The 15,290-nt window shown below is 37.5% G+C and overlaps 1 protein-coding gene across 3 annotated transcripts in view; it reads right to left on the bottom strand.

Moving 5' to 3' along the window:
- Nucleotides 1-3,368: 3,368 nt before the first annotated feature.
- LOC143851484 (P-loop containing nucleoside triphosphate hydrolases superfamily protein) overlaps nucleotides 3,369-15,290 on the bottom strand; it is a 40,476-nt gene continuing 28,554 nt past the window's right edge. Inside the window, exons 9-14 of one of the 3 annotated variants that reach the window (XM_077360941.1) lie at nucleotides 10,357-10,488; nucleotides 10,099-10,176; nucleotides 6,049-6,131; nucleotides 5,763-5,885; nucleotides 3,902-3,962; nucleotides 3,369-3,738 (exon numbers count right to left, since the gene is read on the bottom strand). In XM_077360941.1, the coding sequence (XP_077217056.1) occupies nucleotides 3,571-3,738; nucleotides 3,902-3,962; nucleotides 5,763-5,885; nucleotides 6,049-6,131; nucleotides 10,099-10,176; nucleotides 10,357-10,488 (645 nt within the window). In that variant the 3' untranslated portion in view covers nucleotides 3,369-3,570. The remainder of the gene's footprint in view (nucleotides 3,739-3,901; nucleotides 3,963-5,762; nucleotides 5,886-6,048; nucleotides 6,132-10,098; nucleotides 10,177-10,356; nucleotides 10,489-15,290) is intronic. The other 2 variants (XM_077360943.1, XM_077360942.1) reach the window with 2 other exon arrangements.

Genomic DNA, 15,290 nt, shown 5'->3' on the forward strand with positions numbered 1-15,290 from the left:
TCCCTCTATTTTGAATGCTACCAGGAAAATGAAAGACAGTAACATCAGTGTGATTAATTTTTTTTGCCATTCAATTTTTTTAGTATGCCCTCTCATATCCCACAGAAAATTTCTACTCTCCTCTCTGTTTGACATTAAGATGAGAAACCAGTGATGTTCTTGCTGGGCATAAAATGATTTTTATTTTTGCATGCCCTCTCACACACCCCACAGAAAATTTCTGCTCTCTCCTCTCTATATAACATAAAGACGAGAAATCAGTTATTGTAGGTATACTTAGGGGCCGTTTGGATACGCGGATTTTAGAATCCAGGTTTTTAGTTTGAAAATAGTGTAAAAGAGGGTTCATGATCAAGCTGCTGTATACTGTGTCCTGACAACATTGCTTGGATTTTAAGTGAGAAATTCAGGTTTTAAAAATCTCTCATGCATCCTGAGATTTCTAAAACCTAGAAAAATGGGAAGATCTGCTACTCTCTTGCTGTCAGAAAGAAGGGCAAGAAGTAAAAAACGAGTAAAAAATGACGGCTGGTCCGCTTCTTCTCTTGTCTCTTAGTTTCAATTTTGGTGAAATCCCGGATTCTAAAATCCGCGTATCCTTAGGGGCCGTTTGGATACGGGGATTTTAGAATCCAGTTTTTTAGTTTGAAAACAGTGTAAAAGAGGGTTAGAGACAAGAGAAGAAGAGGACCAGCCGGCGTTTTTGACTCATTTTTTACTTCTCTCCATTCTTTCCATCAGCAAGAGAGTAGCAGATCCTCCCATATTTCTAGGTTTTAGAAATCATAGGATGTAGGAGAGATTTTTAAAACCTGATTTTCTTGCTTAAAATCCAAGAAACGCTGCCAGGACAGCATCCAGCAGCTTGATTCATACCCTCTTTTACACTGTTTTCAAACTAAAAACCTGAATTCTAAACTCCGCGTATCCAAAAGGCCCCTATTGTTTCTCTTTATTACTATATCTCTGGTTATTATAGTTACCCAGATTGCATTGCAGCAAAGTGAAATTGAGAAGGAAATTAAAATGACACTGTTTCATTTAAGGGTGCAAGTTTGGCCCTGTCAGCCCTAACCCGCGCTGAGCCCGAACAGGGTCAGGGCTGGATTTTCCAACCCTGAGGGCGGGTCAGGGTTCATTTTCTTAGACCCTGACTCAGGTTGGGTCGGGTTCTGGGTTAATGCCTCGGGTACCCTGACCCAGCCCTACCCTAAGTTTTCTATTATAGAATTGAACCATCTGTGCATGTTTCTTTTGCTAATGTTTTCTATTATCTTGGATTGATGTTTCTTTACATTATTATTATTATTAATTGTCTATGCTGCCCGTCATGTTGTTGAATTCATATTGTCTCATTTTGTTCCCTTTCTCTGTTTATTGATCATTTTGTTCTATATGATATGTGGTTGCTTTATTTTTGGCACTCTTAACAGGTATTTGCACTAGGGTCAATCAGGCCCGGCCCGGCCCGGCCCTGCCCAATCAGGGACAATCAGGGCAGGCCACGGCCGCACCGAGCCCTGCAGGGCGGGCAATGGGTTGAGGTTTCTCGGCCCTGACTCAAGGTCAAGGCGGGTCAGGGTCGAGATAATGGGATCCAGGGTTGGGATAGGGTTTTGAAAAACCCAACCCTGTTGCAACCCTAGTTTCATTCGTTCCTCCTTATCCTGTTGATCAAGTTTTGCGTAGTTGATATATAAAAGTGAGATTTTTTAATTTTTTGAGAAATATTGGACTTTTTGAAAAATATTGGACTTTATGGGCTTGCACCATGTAAAAACTCTAAAAAAGTAGGAATGATATCAGGACACTTGTGTTAAGGTTGTCCTAAACAGTCCTAATATTGTCATGCATATAATTTTCAAAAAAAATATTGTCATGCATATAGCTACAAAATTCTCCGAATAATTGAAAAGTTCTTGAATAATTGCAAAATTTTTCCATCCATTTTAAACTTTAATAAATCTAAAATAATTTAAAAATGATGATTTTTTCCAATTTAAGTGTGAATTTTTTGAATAATTCTTCATTATTTTAATGTATTGTTTGTAAATCTCGTGAGAAAAAAATAAAACTAATGGAAAAGACATTATACTGAAAATTGAACTGTATCCACACTCCCTTGTTTTAATAATGGCACTTCACTCTTTGATTTATAGGCAGGGGTGTCAATTGAAGTGGGGCGGATCTGTTCAGATCACTTCTCAGTTGGATCCTTTTTGGAGTGATTTTTGGATCTACTTTGTCACAATCTATTTCGAATTACATTTGGTTTCTTAAAACAAACATGATCAATGATTCATCTTTATTGGACAAAACTCCTTTGATCGGACGGTTATAATCTTTTCGGCAGCCGCTAAATTCGCAATGTGGGCCGGCCTAATGACTTATTCCAATTATCTTATATACATGCCATGTATATGTGGTGGAGATTTAAGCAAACTATCACCTTTAGCAATTTGAGGATCAAACGTTTTTTTTTTTTTTTTTAAATGTAACATGAACATTGAACTCTTGACCTCAAATATTTTTACTTGAAAACTCTCCAATTCTAGATATCAGTGTAATTTTTAATGTAATTGTCAAATAGGCGAAAGCGATATAGAAGAAACCACTAGGAATTTTCTTCCTAATTTAAAATGAGGAATGCTAAACTCAAGGGCACCCTTGCAAAGGCACCCCCATTGGTCGAACATCACCATCGGCATTGCTCTTTTGTCTATTTTTTGCAAGGGCGCCTTTGAGTTTAGCATTCCTCTTCTAAAATAAAATCTTCTACAAGAAACCAAAGCCGTACCTTCTGTAAGTTTCCTTAATAAAATTTAAGGTGCTGGCCTGGGTTCCTAGCTAAATTCTTGGTTGAAAAAAAAAAAAAAAAACCAGAGGTCGACCTTTCTAGCATGGCAACCTGAGGATTTGATAACCTCACACGGAATGTTACCATTGGAAACTGGGTTATGTTTTCATGTATCACTATTATTACAGTGATACAATTACCCTTTCCCTACTGTTCTCTAGGATCTTGGCTAACAAAACACATTGCTTGTGAGTAGTAGAGTGAAGGGAAGGGGATACTGGGGGTCACCTTGTCTTGGTGTTCCACCAGACTGATCAATATGATACCATGAACTTTCAGCAGGATCATCAGAAGAGCAACAGAATTGGAGGCTCTCAGTGTGCATCAAAACTACGACAATGTATAAGTTCGAGGTCTTTGATTTTGAGTCAGCTTTGTTTTTGAACTAAGTTCTTCTAAAGGATGTATTGTCAAGTAGCAGGTCTCCTAACCAGGGAATCTATCATTTTCTTTCTAAATCATTCTGTAAATTTCTGGTGATTCAATGATAACAGTGTGTCACTATCACAACTTTGAAAGATCACTAATCAATTTCAGTCGTCAATAGTTAAATAAGAATCCAACAAATAGATGAATAATGCAGAAGATTAAGCTTGTGACTTCTGCAAATAAAGTTGAAGATTATGAGAACCTGTGGTTCCTATACTGAATTTGTAGTGTACATGAAATCGTAAATCTTTACACTCTAGATATTGGTCATCCTGCATAAACTCTCAAGCTAATGCCAAGGGTCGCTTTTTCAATTTTGAGTCAGAGTTTTGACTTTCCTTGTTTGAAATGTCAAAAAGAGCCTTGCGCCTCTGCTCAGCACTCTCAATATATTCTTGGATTGGGGGAAGATGTACTCCTTCACCATCACTGGGTACTTGTCCTCTTATAATCTATCAAAAGCATTAAATGGGGATTATTGTTTCAACATAAACCAAGAGTGAATGTAACTCTTTTGGGTATTTGTCCTCTTATGTAACTCTTTTGAATGGAATGAGATCTGTTACCTTTCAAAACAAAACATAAACCGAGAGTGAAGAAAGAGCTTAGGAATACCTTTGACGCCCAGTGTCGTTCCGCTTGTTGGCACACATCCCTGATATCCCTTCCAGACATTCTGAAGATGGCAAGTGTCAACCAAACATATGGTAAAAGTCCACACATGTTTTAGGCACCCATAAACTCAACAATATACGCAACACTAATCAACAAAATCAAAAGATTTGACCAAACTAACAGTACATGTAGGTAAGGGATTTTTTAATGGAGAGAGACCATTGTAAAGCAACTTAAAGCCCTTCTGAACTTCCTTTTTTCTATTTCAATTGTGTAATGCTCCAACTTAGTTGCAGAGGGAGGGCCAGCTAGGATCGATGTACGGAAAAGGGAGTAGTAGTTTTTGTGGAAGTGGGGTGAGAGCTTTGTTTTTTTGTTTTGAATGATAGCCAAAATTTTATTAAAAAGAAGAGACCAAGATGGTCAAATTACAAAAGATAAAAAAAACAAAACAATCTGACTTCCCGCTATTGAAGTCAAGGGGGAAGGGCATCAAATAACGCTAGAGCTTCTTTGAACACTCTGACCCCTGCTAGATTATCTGCCACCGAGTTAGCCGAACGTCTCACATGATGAAACACTACGGGAGAGGATCCAATCCGATCAAACACTTCATCACAAAACCTGTCAAATCTCCAAGGATGGTTCTGTGAGCCATCCAACCAACAAATCAGATTCAAGGACTTCAGCCACCAAGGAAGCCGTTAGGTTTTGTTCCACTAATTTTATCCCTTGGTGAACTGCCCTAACTTTTGCTTCCGATGCATCAGCTTCCCCTTTAGGCCCTGCAAAGGCCTGAACAACCTCCCCCAAATTGTTTGAGAGGGCTTTGTTATGTGAGAATTTTTCGTTTGAGAGAGAGAGAGAGAGAGAGAGAGAGAGAGAGAGAGAGAGAGAGAGAGAGAGAGAGAGAGAGAGAGAGAGAGATTTATTGATGGGGCCCATCTTTAGTCACTGTTGAGGTTGACGAGTTTTGGGTTTTGATTCTTATCTTCTTGGAGCTTGGCGACTAGTGTAGATCTCTCCTAGGGCAGCTTCACCTTGGCAGTGCGTTGGATGTGGACCTATTATTCTTCCTGGTTGACATCTTGGTACATATCCATGTTTGGATGATTATAACTTTAGTCTCCATATTCTCTATTTTCATTTTGTTCTATTGGTGGTTGTGGAACAGCACGAGGGTGTGATTATTGTATCAACTGATTTCATTAACACATTATTGGAGCCATATTTTCATAGTTTTGTTTTATTCACAATGCCATCAAACGAGTTTACTGAAAATTATTGATTAAATCAATTCTTGGATGCATAATTGTTTGTTGACGGATTGCCGGGCTGCAATTAATTACTATCGGAATAGTTTTGTTTTATTCACAATGCCATCAAACAAGTTTACTGAAATTATTGATTAAATCAATTCTTGGATGCATAATTGTTTGTTGACGACTTGACGGATTGCCGGGCTGTAATTAATTACTATCGGACATTTATTTGGGGTTATCGGGCAGTTGTTAGTTTGTTACTGTTCCTGGGCTGCTGTTAACTATTGTCAGGCCTTCGTTTACAATTTCCAATCATTTGTTAAATTTTGCCTGAGACGTGTTTATGACTGATGTGCTGTTTGCTCACTACAAGTAGTTACTTGATGATCCTTGCGTTTTCTAAGTAATTTCAAATCAAGCCATTCCCTTAATCTAGCAAACGTTATTTCTTGTTATGCTTCCCAACCCCACCATCTCCATCTCCATTCAGAAAAGACCCCCTTTTTTTATAAGCTACATGCCTTGGAAAAAAAAAATCACAACAAAATAATTTGGAGTAAAACAACAACAACAAAAAAAAAAGTTCTGTAATTACTTACTCTTCTGTAAATGCGGCAAGCTGACCTAGTTCAGCTTTTTTAAGGTGCTTTGCATATTGTGAAGCAATTTCCTCACGAGTGTTTTGATCAGGTAGGCCAAAAGTAATCATTAAATCAAATCGACTGAAAGATAGGATAAATATTTAGCATGCATTAATTCACAGGTTCACTAGGACTGCCAGTATTCCCATAGATATGGGAGAAAAAAAAAAAGAATGCATTTGAAAAACAATGTACTGACTCGGGTATGATGATCCTACGGACACGATCGTTCACACATATATACCTGATGAGAGCAGGATCAAGATCTTGCTTTCTATTTGTTGCAGCAATTACTGCCACTCTCTTCTCCTGCTCAAACCCATCAATCTTCACCCAAAAAAAAACAAAACAAACATGTTCTCCACTTAGTAAACATCATGCTAGAAATATTAGACATTATCAAAACTAGAATAAATGTCACTAATCATTATAATAAAACAAAATAAAATACGGTTTTAACAAGAATTCAGATTTGCTGAAATTATAAAACCAAAATTGGGAAAACAAAGAGCATCTACTGCAAGGAACATCCCAATTTAATGGTTTGAAGAAATCTGTGAAAATAGTTGTAATTCTAGAAGTGTTGTAGCACCACACGAAGAAGACAAGAAGAGAGAGAGGAAGGTTGGAGAGAATGGAATAGAATACCATGATGGGCTATTCCTCTGTATTTATTATTATTATTATTTTGAAAAGTTCCTCTGCATTTATATTAAACCCTTAATAAATGGAAAAGGACTTAAATATCATCACTCAACTTGTATCTTCCACCGATATACATCCGTGCACACTGAGCCCATTCCGTATAATTGGTTCCATCAAGTTCTACTTTTCGAGTCTCCACGTTAGGGTTGTCCCCATAGGAAACCTGTAGGGGATCCAAACCAAGTGCCTGGAGTCCCAGCAGCAATGGAGCTCACTTCAGATCCATTAGAAGAAGCCCTTGTGATTGTGACATATCTCAAAATGACCTGAAAGGGAGATTCTCAACCTCTGCATGGCAGGAAACTGGTTAAAAAACCAGTTTCCCGCAGGACGGCATCAATAAAAATCCACAAAAATTGAGAGAACTTCCTCTCTCAAGCTCGGAACGAAGCGAGTAAACCACCAATATGTTCCTATCCCAAAAAGGATCCAAGAAGGTTAAATCTCCCTTCTTAACAGGTCCCAGGCTAAGAGTTACCTCACATTAGCCCCAAAACAATATATTTCTGGATTTTTCTAGAAAATTGAAAGCACGTCACAAAATCCCCAAAAAATTCTTAAAAAATCACCATAATCAAGGGGAAAGCATGCCCATCTTAGTTGTGAATTCCGTTCCATTTCGGCTGGAACGGATGAAATGTTTAGTTCCAGTATGGAAAATGGAACATAAACCCCATATTTTCCATTTCGGCCTAGATTTTGGTCTGTTCTGTTCCGCATCAGTCTGTTCCGGCCAAAACAGGACACATGTTTCGGCCGGAACACAGTAACTGCATTTTCAAACTGAAGATCCACTCTCATCTCAATTGCAATTCCTTACTGTGTAATGGGGTTTTTTGAATCTTTGACCCTGGGCCATCCACTTCCCTTTTAAAATTTCAATGTCCACTTCATAGGGAAATGATACCCAAATACAGATATGGATAGACACCGTAATGCAGACACGACTAGGCATTTTCCAAAATCTAGGCCACAAATAGGTGTATTCCATCCCATACGATAAGACACGAGACAAGGATCAATAAAATACCATAAAAATCAAATAAATTTAACTTAGAAAATAAAATAAATAATAAACTTAAAAATAGTATCTATATGGGTCATGTCATACTCATTGAAACTACGATCTTGTTATGGGTGCAACTCGGGGTCGATTTTTTTTAATCCGGGTTGAGCTTTTACCTTAAAATCAAATTAGCTTCGGTTTGATTCCAATTCATTTTTTAGCAAAACGACCTCAACCAAATTGCACCCCTAGGTCTTGCAAATTAGCCCGCAATGAAAGCGTGTAGAATTCTGTGGTATACGCCAGACTCTTTTCTCGTTGCTTAAGATTTTGGCAACAAAAATAGAGATCAAGAGCATAATTCAAATGCAAAAACTTCCTCTGAAGCTCTACCTTCATTGTATTCCATGTGGTGAAATTTTCTTTTCCTTTCTGTAACAAATTAGACAGAAATTTAGTATAGAAGTTTTATCAATTTTTGACAGACATTCAAGGAAATCCTTCGTCTTCAATCTACCATGGAAGTCAAGTATCTATCTCCAACTTAAAGACTCAAGGCTTAGTTTCAACAACAGAAGCTGGCGCTATCATATCCATCTCAACCTGAAGAAGGGTGCAAATCTCCTTTTTTGGAACACCACGAGTAAGATCGAGAGTAATATCAAGAATCCAATACTATGGTCATTATCGCACCAGCTCTACATGATATGTAATTTGATCTAGCAATGTCATAATCTCTCTTTCATTGCTTTTCCTATCATCTCAATTGATTGTTCCATTTGATATGTTCTTTCTAAATGAATTGATAGAGCTTGAGGATCTCTTTTAGAAGTTGAATCCTCAATAAAAAAAACCCAATGACGCCTATGCTCTGATAACAGCTGATGACATTTGATTGGTTGGAATGCTCAAGAAAACAATCAATTCTCCAACAATGGACGAACCAAAAGCATATAAAAGTGAATTCAATTCAAAGTCATCAAACTCCAACTAAACAAACCATAAGAAAATAACAATTACTTCAATTGAATGTAAATAGAAGGAACCACAAAGTACAAAAATTGTCGCTTGTTGGCGTATGAAGTATTGGATAAAGCCCTAAAAGAAGCTAAATTCTGACCTAAATACCTCTAAAAATTGATTGATCCTAATCATCAAACAAAATCCTCTCCCTAGAAGCAAATTCATTTAACACTAGGCGTTGTGCAAAGTGGGTGCTAAAACACAACCAAGTGAGCTCTAAAATAAAAATAAAAATAAGCTAAATTAAAGACATGAAATAAAGACCCTCTTTTCGTGAATTTTGTCCCAAGGTGGGGTGGATTCCTATGCTACTATCAGCATGATGTCATAGGTAACATAATCAATAGAGGCCCATATCACCCCCTTTTGGCCTCTTCTCTCTCGCCTTTGGTTTGTGTGACTATGGGGCCATCATAAGCATCACCTGTGCTTCTTAAATGACTATGGGTTCATCATAAGCATCATAATCATGTTGATGAGGCCCCTCAGCCTTCTGATATCATTTGAATTGTTGAGCGTCAAACTCATTAGTTAAAAGAGTTTCTTAAATGACAATCCAAGGAAAAAGAACTTAATCTAATTGCTTTGATAAAATATATCACGGATAACATACTGGAGATTATGATGATTTGTTGATCCAATATTTAATAACCACTACTAAGATCATAGAACCTACTGCATTTGGATAAAAAATAATGTGAAGAGAAGACAAAGAAAATGGAAAAACCCATGAGCAACCACTAGATTAATATGCTCCAATACATTGGCATGGAATGATGCTTTAAATTTTAATTGCTTGATTTTGATCAAGGATGCCCAAAAATACAAAAACATCCTCTCCCTCACTTAAAATACCATTTTTTTATCTTTAATAGAAACAGTTATCCATTGGTATTCTTTGACAATTAATTGGTGCCTTTCCAAGAACTTGCTATGCATTGTAATTGGTGTACTGGAGGTTTAATTTTGTGGACAAATAATTTGAGGATGATATTGTTTCAACAAATGATTCTTTTCATTCAAAATATCGGCACCCTCTACTGACACAAACTTTAAGAACTAAAGATTGCAAATACCTACACTAAGAAGATGTTGATAACCCATCCTATGTAGGTATTCATTTCATGTGAAGTATTATCGCTTTCATACTAAGTGAGATCAGTCTTAACACTCAAGAGTTTACATGGCCAACTCTTCTTGTCACAAAAGAACCACTGGGTAGGGTTCAAGTATTCAAGAGTGCCAAAAGCAATAATTGTCAGCTCTTAGTCCTAGGAGCTCATGTAGGTTTTCATCATTCCAAGTCCATTCATGTATGTTGGCTTTCAATCCATTGTAAGGTATGCAAGTTCCAATTTATCATTTATTTAGCTTAGAAATTTTTGGAAGTTAGTATAAACTGTAAATGGTGATAATTTAAATGAATGATGAATATAAAGAACAATTTACAAAATATACTAGTGAAGAAATGGAAGACGAAGTAAGCACTAAGTAATTCAATCAAATGCAGCAAACCAGAAATCACTGAAATTGAGTGATCAACGGAAAATTCATTTTCACCTGTCGCAATAACACTGATAAAATACGACGTGTAGCTTCGTGCATTTCAGTATCACGAGAAACAGCAAAAGAATCAACCTATAAAATATACACCAAAAAGACGCAAACATGTTAAGAACCTGAAACCAATATTAGAAGACCCAAAGATAATCACACTTTATACAATGATACAAAGATGGAAACTCAACAACCACCTCATCTAATAAAGAAATATTACCATATTAATTGAATTCTTCATGGAGTAAGCATAGTTTTTACCTCATCTAAGAAAATTATTGCTCCATTGGGGAGCTCATTAGCAAGAGAGAACACCGTCCCCAACAAACGTTCACTTTCACCATAATATTTTGACATAACAACCTCAAGAGGAACATATAGCAGCGGGACACCCTAAAATTATCAAACACACTCTCAGAACAAATAACATTACATGATAAAAATAAATATTGATAATATAAAGATTATGGGCCTAGAGAAAGTACACAAGAATTCTAGAAGCCTTTTCTAATCGTGTTCCTTGAACAAGGAAAAAAATGTACACAAATACTAACTAAGAACAACCATTATGTCAAAGAAATGATAATGTAATCACCCATTTATTAGCTAACTTTAGGACCTTAAGTTCCATGTATGAATATAGCCTTTAAAACATCTTAAATATATAGAAGGAAACTAAATTGAGAAGGGGTCTCAAGTTTAAGAAGTTTAAAGAGTTACCTAGCATGCCATTCCAAAAAAAAAAAAAAAAAAAAAGAGTTACCTAGCTTAGGAAGGCCACTGAAGATCTTCAGGAGAAATATGCCTAATTGGGAAAGGGATTTAATATGAAAATAGCTATAGTTTGATAAATATGTGAATCAGAGAAGAGAGAAGATAGATAGGTTTAGAATTTTTCATAAAGATAGATAGGTTTAGAGTCTAAACTAATGAGTATTACAAAATCATGGTTTGAAATTTCGGCCGAAATCCGAAATTTCGGGCAGGGCCAACACCGAAAGTACATGAACCGAAATTTTGAGTAGGGCCAACACCAAAAGTACATGAACTGAAATTTCCACCGAAATCGAAGATTTCCACCGAATTTGAAAATTTTCCACCAAAATTTCCAAAATTTGGGCCAAAATTCCCACTGAAATCTTGTAAAATACCGAAATTGTTTTCCAAAATTTTACATGATTTCGGCTGAAATTTTCGGTTTTGGTAGTGGCCGAAACCGACATTTAAAACCTTGTACAAAATATAATTAACTTAAGTACACTCCCCTGGGTGATATTGACCCTATGCTAACACTCCCCCTCAACTGGGCACGTGTCCTGCATTGACTTGTTCAGCTTGTCTGCCAATCAATGATGATATTCGGTTGTGAGTCATTTAGTGAAGATACCAGCAACTTTCTCTCAAATAGTAAGAAAATAAGGATAGATCTCCGCTTAGTCCTAGAATGAAAAACAGGGTTTTGTGAGAGTTAAATGTGACTCTGTGAAATCCCAAGGTAGATGGCAACCCAAGAGGGGAGGTGAATTGGGTTTTAAAAACTTTGCCAAAAATATTGCGGAAATGAAAAACTAAATGGCAAATTAAAACTTTAAACACAAATGAAAATAAACCACAAATGCACAATCACAAAATAAAGAGAGAGAAATAGAGAGAGTGCACCCGAGATTTATAGTGGTTCGGTCACTCAAGGACCTACTCCACTCCACCAAGACCTCTTGGTGATTTCACTACGGATTCCCTTAATTGCGAGGAATCAACCCAATTACAAAGGTTCGGTTCCACCTTGCAAGACTCGCCACGAACCGGAGAAAGCTCCGCGTCTCCAACACTCGCTCTTGAGATGGCTACGCGTCTCTTTGCACTCGCCAAAATACAATGTTCCTCAAAGAAAGAAAACTAAAAATCCCTTTACAAGGGAGCCTAGCTAACCCCTCAATTCGATGCCATTATTGCGGCTTTCATGGGCATTATCAATTCCAATGTGCATCAAAATTGAGTAGGGATAGCATTGGGACCAAAAAATCTTGGGTTCCCAAAGCCCCAGCTTAATTTCATTTTGAAATTGGTTTAGTGGGCTTGTGCTAAATCTTGAATATCCATTGCATTTGATGATTTAAAGCCCAAGGTTCAAATGTATTCTTGGTTATTTGCTTACCTTGACATGTTTTGTTTTATCAAAAAAAAAAAAATCCCTCTTGTTTTGAGTATTTGTCTTTGATAGGGGGAGTTATTTTCATAAAAGGGGAGAGATTTAAACTTAGTTTGTATGTCTTTTTTCTACAATCCCTCATTTATTATATTTGTCAATCAAATAGGGGGAGTTGTATGTTTGCCATGGAATTCCAGGTTCCATCTCGCGGTCGCCCGGCATAGCCCGGTCAACCGGCCCTATATGAAATTCCTTTTTTACTTTAAAAACTTTTGGGACTTTTGGGCCATGGTCTTTGAGATTTATTCCTACATTTTCAAATACATTTTAACCTAAGTTTAGTGCCTTTGACATCTCTAAAAACATAAGGAGAAGAGTACAAACTCTATTGACTTGAAAAAGCACTATAATCTTCTCTTGATCTTTAAGGCTTCAAGTCCTCCATGCATCTTGGATCATCCTAGCTTTAGCACTCCAAATGCATTCCAATTTAGCTTCAATGTTGGAACTATTGGGCTTACACCCTGATTGTCATAATATAGGGTACATGTGTGACCTCAAATGAAGCAACTGAAATAGATATTTTAGCCATGTTGTCTTAGTCATAGTATACGCCATAGACCTGTACTCATCTTTGAAACTTGATCTAGCCACAGTCTTCTACTTTTTACTGCTCCATACGATTAGGCAACCATTACGAAGATATAATATCATGTCACGGATCTGCGCATGCTTGTATCGCCTGCCCAGTTAGTGTCAAAGTATCCAGATACTTTGATAGACCTATCATATGGTCCTCTATAGTACGGACCATGATGAAGATTCCGTCTTAAGATATTTCATGATACACTTAGCTTCTGGGAAATGTTCCTCTCTGTGATCATGTAAGATCACATGGGTGATGTATGGCTTGGTAAGAGTCAAGTAGTGAAGTGCTCCTACCATAATATGTAAGTTGGTGGATCCTTGACCTTGCCGCCCTATTCCGCACTTGCCTTCTTGTTGTACACTGTTGGCATGTTAACGAGTTTGCAGTTCATCATGCGAAACTTGTTAAGTAGACCAGTGGGATACTTCTTCTGTGCCAACTTCATTCCTTCTTTAGCTCTTTTGATCTCCACACATAGGGAATATCGAATCTCTCCTAGATACTTCATATCAAAGGTCCATTTTAGGTTGTTTTTGAGACCCTGTATCGCATAACTGTTCACTCTAGGTGGTGATAATATCATCCACATACACCAAAATCAGCACCATTCCTATCTTGATGTGTTTGATAAAAAGGGATTATTATCATTTGTGCTTCTCTCGTAGCCATTGTTCTTAAGTGCTTGTTGGAGCTTACCAAAGCACACACTAGGGCTTGAGTACATGAATTGCTTTCTTAAGCATATAGACAATTACCTCTATTTGCAACTTCGACCCCCTCTAGCTGCTCCATGTATACCTCTTCGGATTATTATCATTTGTGCTTCTCCCGTAGCCATTGTTCTTAAGTGCTTGTTGGAGCTTACCAAAGCACGCACTAGGGCTTGAGTACATGAATTGCTTTCTTAGGCATATAGACAATTACCTCTATTTGCAACTTCGACCCCTTCTAGCTGCTCCATGTATACCTCTTCTTTTAGTTGCCTCTGAGGGAAAGCAATCATGACCATCTGTCTAAGGGTTCAGTTATTCAAGTTAGCCCTTGCAAGACTAAATCTAACAGTGGTGCTCTTAACTACATGGCTAAAGGTTTCATCATAATTAATAACATTCCTCTGATTATATCATTTTGCCACCGGTCTGACCATCCATCTATCAATTGTACCATTTGGCATTTTCTTTACATTGAACACCCATTTGCAGCTTACTTTCTATTTTTAGGTCGATGAAAAACTCCCAATGTCTCATTCTAATTTAGAGTACTCGTTCCTTCCATTGTGTCTTCTACCCATTTGTCATTAGTAGATGCTTCTGAAAAAAGTCAATGGCTCATTAATTGTATTAGCTACCTGAGCGGCTAAAGCATGCTTTCAACATGCGCTGACAGACATAATGTTAAGCGTATGGGTAGACGAGATGAGAGTGAGAATTTAACTCCGTATAACATTAGATGGCATGCTAGATGTGGTGCCTCGAGATAAACTATTCTCTCCTTTAATCTTACGTCAAATCTCCGATGGGTCATCGAAATGTAACTCATCGAGAGAAAGATCATGAGAGGTTAGGATCTTGTGTATGAATAGATCATAGCACATGTAGCCCTCATGATCACCCCTATATTCACAAAGATGCATGTAACTTCCTTAAAAAGATAACTCACGCCATTGGAAAGATGGAACATGCACAATAAAAATGCAACCCCAAGAGATTCAAGAGCGTGTGCACGCATATATATATATGAGCACATATTTATAGACATATACATGTGGATCAATGTGTTTCGTAAGTATATATAGAAAAAAAAGAAAGGTAATAAAAAAGAAAGGCAACTTTTGGGAGAGAGAGAGATGGTGGAGAGGATGTTTACATAGATAAATCTGCTGACAACATCCGAGAATCAGAGCGCTTTTGTTAGCCAGAGACAAATTTTGGATTGCTCGCTGGTGGCAAATGAAATGGTGGATTGGATGGCAAAATCAGGTGAGCAAGGTGCTATTTGTAAGCTGGATATGGAAAAAGCGTATGACCGAGTGGATTGGCAATGTTTGGATTATTTTCTTGAAAGGATGGGTTTCGGTGTGAAGTGGCGAGGGTGGATTAGAAGCTGTTTATCTTCAGCCTATTTCTCCATTCTTATTAATGGCTCTTCAAAAGGTTTCTTCAAATCTTCGCGAGGCTTGCGCCAAGGGGATCCTCTCTCTCCCTTTCTATTTGTAATTGTAGCGGAAGCTTTGAGCGTGCTGTTGATGAAAGGCAGATCAGAGGGTATGGTTTCCGGGGTTAAATGTAGCCAGTTTGGGATTGAGGTATCGCACTTACAATTTGCGGATGACACCTTACTTTTTAGCTCTCCCCAGGCCTCAAAGATTCTTAATCTCAAGGCGATTCTCCGTTGTTA

This window comes from Tasmannia lanceolata, unplaced genomic scaffold, assembly GCF_043159265.1.
Source record: "Tasmannia lanceolata isolate RefF3 unplaced genomic scaffold, GAP_Taslan_0.1 ptg000018l, whole genome shotgun sequence".
Taxonomy (NCBI): Eukaryota; Viridiplantae; Streptophyta; class Magnoliopsida; order Canellales; family Winteraceae; genus Tasmannia; species Tasmannia lanceolata.